The 8,965-nt window shown below is 48.6% G+C and overlaps 1 protein-coding gene across 1 annotated transcript; it reads left to right on the top strand.

Annotated features, from left to right (window-relative positions):
• Positions 1-65: 65 nt before the first annotated feature.
• Positions 66-8,166, top strand: kctd13 (potassium channel tetramerization domain containing 13). The gene is made up of 7 exons (XM_064315905.1): positions 66-279; positions 1,054-1,308; positions 1,831-2,000; positions 2,619-2,708; positions 3,458-3,510; positions 5,575-5,770; positions 6,561-8,166. The coding sequence occupies exons 2-7, from the start codon at positions 1,077-1,079 to the stop codon at positions 6,810-6,812; spliced, it is 993 nt and encodes a 330-aa protein (XP_064171975.1). The 5' UTR covers positions 66-279; positions 1,054-1,076; the 3' UTR covers positions 6,813-8,166.
• The last annotated feature ends 799 nt before the right edge of the window (positions 8,167-8,965 follow it).

Genomic DNA, 8,965 nt, shown 5'->3' with positions numbered 1-8,965 from the left:
TGAGCATGTTAAGTACTTTGTGCGTGTAATAATACACACTGGGGTGATAGACGTGCGTCTTATCCAATCAGTTTCAAGGAACGTCTTTGAGGAAACGGCCATTGTAGGTGGTAAGACAAGGAAGAAGAAAGGTCTTAAAGAGCAGTGGAAGGCAGGGGCGATGGTCCTGCAATAGTCATTTTACATTTATTTACGTTTCCTATCTGCTGCTTTAGCCTTTGAATTCGTTCCAGTATTATCGGATAGCTGAGGAAACTGAGATACGTAACTGATTAAGAGGTGAGTTGATTGTTACTGAATCGCTAGCTAGCTTTCCAGCTAAGTGGGTGACCAGCTGGCGAATTGAACTGACTTCTGTGGCTGGTAAACACATTAGCTAGCTTGGTAGCTAGCTACAGTATAAATGTACATCGTGCATAGCCAGGTAGTTGCCTAAAGTACAGTCTGACGTACTTCATCTGGTTGCTTGCGTGTTTGGCTGATATCATGGTAGTATCAAGAAAGCTACAAAGTTAGCTAGCTACCTTCTTAGCACGTCTTGTAGCCAGCTTTATTGCCTCCCCGTCGCTTGGTACAAACGACGTGCTCAGAAGCAAGACCAATACTTGGCCTAGATAGTGAGCTGATCGTTAGATGGCTTTTTATCACGTCTTTTGTAGTCAGCCTTGTTGCCTTACCCTTTTGGTTAGGGCAGATTTCGTATATATTTGAAATGGCTAAATGTACAGACAGCTGCTAGTTGTAGTTACGAACGAAGCTGAATGAATTTTAGTGAATTTCAGCTTTCATCCTCTGTTCCACCATCCATTTCAGTGGATGAGCTGAATTTAAGTGAACAGCATTGCACAAGTTTGTGCAATATTAGATCCCATAAAATGAGTCAGTGGCAGAGCAATGTTGAGTTGCAAAATAAATTATGTAGTTTTGTGATTCACAGTAGCACACCCAGCGTATGTTTTTGCCTGTGTTACTGCTCAACACTGTGTTGTGTGTGCGCCTGCACGCGTGCGTCTTTGAAAGCTTTGACATCACTTCCCCCTGATGTCCCTGCAGCCCCTTTCATCGCTGCACACCTGATGTCTGCCCAAGCCTCCGCAGGAAGTGTGGCGTCGGAAGCACTTCCTGTTTCGCCGTCCCCCGGGGGTGAGCGAGAGGAGAAGGGGGGACGGGGTTTGGCGGGGAGTAAGTATGTCAAGTTGAACGTGGGGGGGTCGCTCCACTACACCACCGTCCAGACGCTCTGCAAGGAGGACAGCCTGCTCAGGAGCATGTGCAATGGAGGTGTGGAGGTTGCCATAGACTCAGAGGGTAAGATCCTAGTAGTGTGTGTGTGTATGTGCACGTCTGTGCCTATGTGTGTGCGTTCGCATGCCTATGTCTGTCTATCTGTGTGTGCATGTATAGAAGGGCTGGAGATCCACAGTGACCAGGCATAGCCTAAGTGCTCCTCTCATGTTTCTGTGGGGTGCCAGTATTTCGGCTGCAGGGAACCCCTGAAAAGGCATGAGTGTGTTTAGGTAGTTGCCCAGGAATGTGGGGAGGTGGACAGATACTACAGTGCTGGGGTCCCCAACCCTTGTCCTGGAGAACCGCGGGGTCTGCTTGTTTTTTGTCTTCATGCTTAAAATCAACAACCAGTCCAGACCCAAGAACCCAGGTGAGGTCACTGTGATCAGCTGTTTTCATTGGTCAGTGAAATCCAGAGTGAAAGCGAAAGCCAGCAGACCCTGCGGCTCTGCGGGACCCGCAGAAGTGCGTTTGCGTGTGCGGGTGAGGTTGTGTCCAGTCGGTCAGACCGCACGTGGTTCACGGTCCTTTCTCTGTTTTCAGGCTGGGTGGTGCTGGACCGGTGCGGGAGGCATTTTGGGTTGGTTCTGAACTTCCTGCGCGACGGGTCCGTGCCGCTTCCAGACTCCCAAAGGGAGCTGGAGGAGGTTCTGAAGGAGGCCCAGTACTACCGGGTCCAGGGCCTGGTTCAGCACTGCCTCAACACGCTCCAGGTCAGCAACCCTGGGCGTCTGTGTCCAGATTCTAGTGCGCCTTCATCCTCTGTTCCACCAACTGAGGGAGCAAGACTAAATGTTCAAAAACAGTTCTGAAAGATGTTTTCCAGTGTAGTTTATTGAAACAGTAATGTGGCATTTTTCATCAAACTTAAAATAGTCATTGCAGTTTACACAGGCTCATCCGGTTAAGGCACCACACCGTGGTGTCTGGATGAGCCGCACGGCCTCGGATCGAACCCGGGCTGTGCCACTGGCCGGTAGCTCCACAGGGCGACGCCCCCCGGTCGATCAGGCGCCCATAGATTTCAGTCAGCTTCAGGCCCCTTGGTTCACACAATGTCCACTGCTTTTGTTGCTGGTGATTGGCCATTCCAAATTGGGGTGGGAATTGTATATGCACAGCCCCATTGTAAAATAAATAGACAAATACGTAAATAGATTTGTCATTTTCTGCATCTGATGGATGGACAGGAATTGTCAGCTGTCGCTTTCCATTCCTGCTCACTTAGCCTGTGGTTTCTTTGCTTACTTTAATTGCCTGCAGTGGGTTTTCCGGAAATGTCCGCCGGACCGTGTCCGTTATTAACTGTCTTTGTGTCCCCGGGCTTCCAGAAGCGCACTGACGGGTTCGAGGGGGCCTGCCGAATACCCATGATCACCTCGGCCAAGGAGGAGCAGAGGATGATCGCCTCGTGCCGAAAGGTGGGTCTCCGGGGCGACGAGCGTGGGCGTGGTAATGATCAGTGATGTCATCGTACCGGAATTTTGCTAATCAATACCCATACAAGTGAGGTGCCACGATTCTCAATATCTAATTCGATTAGCCGGTAAAAAAACAAATAATCCCGTGTGTTTCAGCATACACTCTTATAGTAAAAAGCTATGTATGAACATTAACAAAAAAATCTAGAACAGAGGCATGTAGCCTTTATTCCTGTAAACAGCATTGTGCTTGCATTCAGTAATGTTTAGGCAGTATAGTGTGTGCAGATAAGCTATACGTTTCTCGCAAAAAATGTAATTTGTTGACTTAGTTTGTGGTTTTTTTTTTTTTTTTTACTTCACTGCTGTGATGTAATGTAATGTATGCTAATGTAGCCTAATTACTAGGGTGTTGTTAGCCTTTATTGATGGCAGTATGAGACTAGTATGATGTAGCTAGCACAGACCAAAGGCACTAACTCATAAAAACATTTTTTTAACAAAAATCTACCATCTGACTAGCTTCAAGGTAGGTCTTGTCCAGTCATTTCTCCGGGTCCCCTGGAGCAGTAACAGCTTAGCTTAGCTTACGAACCAGACAAACGCTAAATGGGAAGTGTTTATGTAAAGCTTCATGGAACCGTTAGCACTTGAGAATGGTGTGCATTCATAGCTGTGCACAGAGGACAGGAACTCCTCGGAGTGAGAGAGGAACATGGCGCTAACTGCTGGGCGGGTCTCTCTTTCAGCCTGTGGTGAAACTGCAGAACAACAGAGGGAACAACAAATACTCTTACACCAGGTACTACTTCCTGTTTACTACAACGCCGTGCTGTTTCTGGGTTACTATGACACCGTGCTGTTTCTGGGTTACTACGACACCGTGCTGTTTCTGGGTTACTAAAACACCGCGTCGTTTCTGCGTTACTAAAACACCGTGCTGTTTCTGGGTTACTAAAACACTGTGCTGTTTCTGGGTTACTACGACACCGTGCTGTTTCTGGGTTACTAAAACACTGTGCTGTTTCTGGGTTACTACGACACCGTGCTGTTTCTGGGTTACTAAAACACTGTGCTGTTTCTGGGTTACTACGACACCGTGCTGTTTCTGGGTTACTACAACACCGTGCTGTTTCTGGGTTACTACGACACCGTGCTGTTTCTGGGTTACTACGACACCGTGCTGTTTCTGGGTTACTACGACACCGTGCTGTTTCTGCGTTACTACGACACCGTGCTGTTTCTGGGTTACTACGACACCGTGCTGTTTCTGGGTTACTACGACACCGTGCTGTTTCTGGGTTACTACGACACCGTGCTGTTTCTGGGTTACTACGACACCGTGCTGTTTCTGGGTTACTACGACACCGTGCTGTTTCTGGGTTACTAAAACACCGTGCTGTTTCTCGGTTACTACGACACCGTGCTGTTTCTGGGTTACTAAAACACCGTGCTGTTTCTGGGTTACTACGACACCGTGCTGTTTCTGGGTTACTACGACACCGTGCTGTTTCTGGGTTACTACGACACCGTGCTGTTTCTGGGTTACTACGACACCGTGCTGTTTCTGGGTTACTAAAACACCGTGCTGTTTCTGGGTTACTACGACACCGTGCTGTTTCTGGGTTACTAAAACACCGTGCTGTTTCTGGGTTACTACGACACCGTGCTGTTTCTGCGTTACTACGACACCGTGCTGTTTCTGGGTTACTAAAACACCGTGCTGTTTCTGGGTTACTACGACATCGTGCTGTTTCTGGGTTACTACAACACCGTGCTGTTTCTGGGTTACTAAAACACCGTGCTGTTTCTGGGTTACTACGACACCGTGCTGTTTCTGGGTTACTACGACACCGTGCTGTTTCTGGGTTACTAAAACACCGTGCTGTTTCTGGGTTACTACAACACCGTGCTGTTTCTGGGTTACTACGACACCGTGCTGTTTCTGCGTTACTACGACACCGTGCTGTTTCTGCGTTACTACGACACCGTGCTGTTTCTGGGTTACTACGACACCGTGCTGTTTCTGGGTTACTACGACACCGTGCTGTTTCTGGGTTACTACGACACCGTGCTGTTTCTGGGTTACTACGACACCGTGCTGTTTCTGGGTTACTACGACACCGTGCTGTTTCTGGGTTACTACGACACCGTGCTGTTTCTGGGTTACTACGACACCGTGCTGTTTCTGGGTTACTAAAACACCGTGCTGTTTCTGGGTTACTACGACACCGTGCTGTTTCTGCATTACTATGACACCGTGCTGTTTCTGGGTTACTACAACACCGTGCTGTTTCTGGGTTACTACGACACCGTGCTGTTTCTGGGTTACTACGACACCGTGCTGTTTCTGCATTACTATGACACCGTGCTGTTTCTGGGTTACTAAAACACCGTGCTGTTTCTGGGTTACTAAAACACCGTGCTGTTTCTGGGTTACTGCAACACCGTGCTGTTTCTGGGTTACTGCAACACCGTGCTGTTTCTGGGTTACTACGACACCGTGCTGTTTCTGGGTTACTAAAACACTGTGCCGTTTCTGGGTTACTACAGGCATAAGTACACTTGCACCCAGATCTGCTTCTGGTCTGCTAGGTATGAAAGAAATCCCTCTCTCTCATGAATGTTTACAGTAGGGACCCTTCAATGATTGCTTAACACGAGTGTGTTTTCTGTGCAGGTACCGTCATAATGGCAGCCATTAATGTGTCGGCGTAAAAATACAAACCGACGATTATTTGTGGTTCAGGAAGATCCCTGACGGTTTAGGCGGCCTTAGGCACGCGCTAACGCGCCAGTGAGTCTCCGAGCCTTAAGGAACGCGACGGTGCCGCCCCACACCGCCCCCTCTCCCCTCTCGCCGCAGCAACTCCGACGACAACCTGCTGAAGAACATCGAGCTGTTCGACAAGCTGGGCCTGCGCTTCAACGGCCGGGTGCTCTTCGTCAAGGACGTGCTGGGGGACGAGATCTGCTGCTGGTCCTTCTACGGCGAGGGCCGCAAGATCGCCGAGGTCTGCTGCACCTCCATCGTCTACGCCACCGAGAAGAAGCAGACCAAGGTGAGCGGGCGTCGCACGCCGCGCCGCGATGCCGCACGGCAGCGCCCCCCCTCTGGCGTCGGGTCGCTTTGACGGATCGCCTCCCTCCGTTTGCATGCGTTTTAAGGGGCCTGTTGTGAGTGAGGAGAGCGTACAGCCTTCACGATGTGGTCCTGTTACTGCAGTATCTCTTGAGAGATTGAGAAATGAAATGACCGATTTTCACGTAAGTGTTCTTCCAGCAGTCTGGTGGCTCCCTTCGTGAATTCCCCCCCCCCCCCACCGGGGGACGCCGTCTTCCACACGTAGACCCAACGCTGCGCGTTCGGCTGGTTCTGTTTCTCCTGAACCTCACAAACGGCAGGGAACGGGCTTGACTTCAATTCAACATGCAGATAAAATCCAGTTCGACTGGCCTGTAGAGCAAGCAAACGCAAAAACAGCTGGCTGTTTTCGAAGGGCAGCAGGATGTGTGTCATGCCCACAGGGAAAGGCCCATGACTGCATGTTTACTATTTACTCAAATGAAGTCGTCTTGCAGCAAAGGCATTCTGCTGATGAGTCAGGCTGTTGAGTTGCCAGGCAACCTGGGCCTGTGTGCATAAAACCTCTTAGAGTAGGACTGCTGACCTAGGATCAGCTTTGCATTTTGGCTCGTAATGGATGTGGACGGGGCGGCACTGACCCTAGATCAGCAGTGCTTTGTGAATACGGGCCCCGGTCTCATATGGTCTTACTCACACTGACGGGCTCCGTCACTCACTCACTCTCTCTCTCTCTCTCTGTGCCCCACCCACGCCCACCCCTACAGGTGGAGTTCCCAGAGGCCCGCATTTTCGAAGAGACACTCAACATCCTCATCTACGAAAACGGGCGTGGCTCGGGACCGGGGGGCGTGGCCCTCTTGGAATCGGGCGTGGGCTCCTCGGGGGGCGCCGGCCAATCGGAGGAGGAGGGCGCCGGGGCAGGGGGCGGGGACCGCCGGGTAAGGCGGATTCACGTGCGGCGGCACATCATGCACGACGAGAGAGGACACGGGCAGCAGACCGTGTACAAGGACTGAGACCGGGGGGGAGGGGCGTCCCTGTGGGGGTGGGAGGTGCGGGTTCGAGGGCGGAGCCTGAGGAGGGGCAGGGATGACGAGAGATTCCAAACATACGGAGGGAGTGAGATGGGGGGGAGCGGTGGAGGAGCACTGCTGGATGAAAGGAGAGAGGATGGGTAGAAAAGCTGAAGGGGGCAGTAGTGATATAGTGGTAAAGCTGAAGGGTCTGTTGAATGAGAGGAGGTGGTCCCGCGGGTAAAAGATAAGGAGAGGTTTTTCTCCAGCTGACTGGACACTTGGGTACGTTAACACTGCACTGAGGGAGAGAGAGTACCTTAAATGGGGCTGTAGATTTGAACAAGCCCCCATTTCAAGTATGTTTTGACAGTTCACTTTTCAGCATAATTATTATTGTGTGCGTGTACACGTTTGTGTGTGTGTGTGTGTGTGTGTTCCGTGTGGAATTCTTATTTTTATTTGTTTATTTATTGTACTTTTAATTTATTTGTGAACTTATCCATTTTTTTAATGAGCATGAGAAAAGTGTTGCGTGCGTGTGTTGGGAGACTGTTCTTGTATGTTTACCTTGCTATACAGTGATTGGGTGTGTTGGGAGACTGTTCTTGTATGTTTACCTTGCTATACAGTGATTGGGTGTGTTGGGAGACTGTTCTTGTATGTTTACCTTGCTATACAGTGATTGGGTGTGTTGGGAGACTGTTCTCGTATGTTCACCTTGCTATACAGTGATTGGGTGTGTTGGGAGACTGTTCTCGTATGTTCACCTTGCTATACAGCGATTGCGTGCGTTTTGTATAAGGATGCATGGGCTAGTACAGCCGAATGACACTTTTACTGACGGGTACATTCACAGACTGTGACACACAGACTGGAGACCGACACTCTCATACTGGCACTCGTTTACTGACACGACAGGTTTGCATGGATATTTCTTTTCTGCGCAGGCTTATTCCGGTTCGGTACACACACACTTTTCACTCAAGGGCCGCTGTGGATTTCGTCCCAGCCTCCCCCCCCCCCCCCCCAACCATTCAGTTGAGGGGACTTTTTAGGGGGGGTGCTTGCCAAGGAGATTTCACACTGATTCACGGATGACCACAGTACCTTTCAGTACTGCTCTGCACAGTGACCGCTGCATTGACTGACCGACTGACTCGTTAATTGATTTTTCTGGCTTTTGTGCTTATAATGTTCATAAAAACAAAACGGAGAGGAAAAAAAAAAAAAACGCCCTAAACCTGCCAACAGTGAACTGCACCGATTATGTGTTATGTGTAAAAATCCTTGTATTTAAGGTTTTGGTTATTTTTGGGTCCACAAACATTCTCAATAAAAAAAAATTTGTTTTTAACCTTGCATCCCTTTGAGAAGTGTGTTGGGTGTATGTGTGTGTACGTGTGTCTGTGTGTGTGTGTCTCTGTGTCTGTGTGTGTGTACGTGTGTCTGTGTGTGTGTGTATGTGTGTGTCTGTGTGTGTCTGTTGTCCTGCACTGTCTGTTTCAGAGGCAGTATATTTGCACTTCATCAGGATAAATTATCTAGAGATTGACAAATGTGCATTTGTGTAAAGTAGTGAAACAAATCTCAGAATGTTAATTATTTTCATGTTGTTATGGGGAAGAGAGAACTGTTTTATAATGGCCTTTGTCTCAGGATTTCAAATAATTTTATGGTGAAGGGGTAAACCCCAAAAACACCATCCATGTTTGGCAACGTTCTTCTTGAAGAATAATGGTGGAAATAAAATATTAAGGCGGTAAAAACTCACACTTCTCTCCCCTGGCTGTTACTCGTCCATTTTGTTTTCTATACGAATTTGAAAATAACAATTGATTATTGATCTTTTCTATTCAGGGTTGTGTCATGGAGACAACTGACCCATCAATCACCTATTAAATCTAGTCCGGTGCATATATACGTTATATACAAATTTGTTGTTATCTTTGGTGAATCTGTCTTGAAGCTTGGATCGAAACATGGCCCTGTAAGTTTTACACACTTTTTGTGTTTTTTCAAATATGCTACTGGAGACATTTTTAAAAATGACCGTTTGACAGTGTAAACTGCTGAATGGAAGAAAGGACTATATGGCAATAAGGTAGTTTTATAAGTTTTTTTCCTGAAATAAATGCAGTGGAAATGCCAGTTCG

Source organism: Anguilla rostrata, chromosome 17, assembly GCF_018555375.3.
Source record: "Anguilla rostrata isolate EN2019 chromosome 17, ASM1855537v3, whole genome shotgun sequence".
Lineage (NCBI taxonomy): Eukaryota > Metazoa > Chordata > Actinopteri > Anguilliformes > Anguillidae > Anguilla > Anguilla rostrata.
Note: the sequence above shows the minus strand (reverse complement) of the source record. Positions and strands in the feature narration are given on the sequence as shown.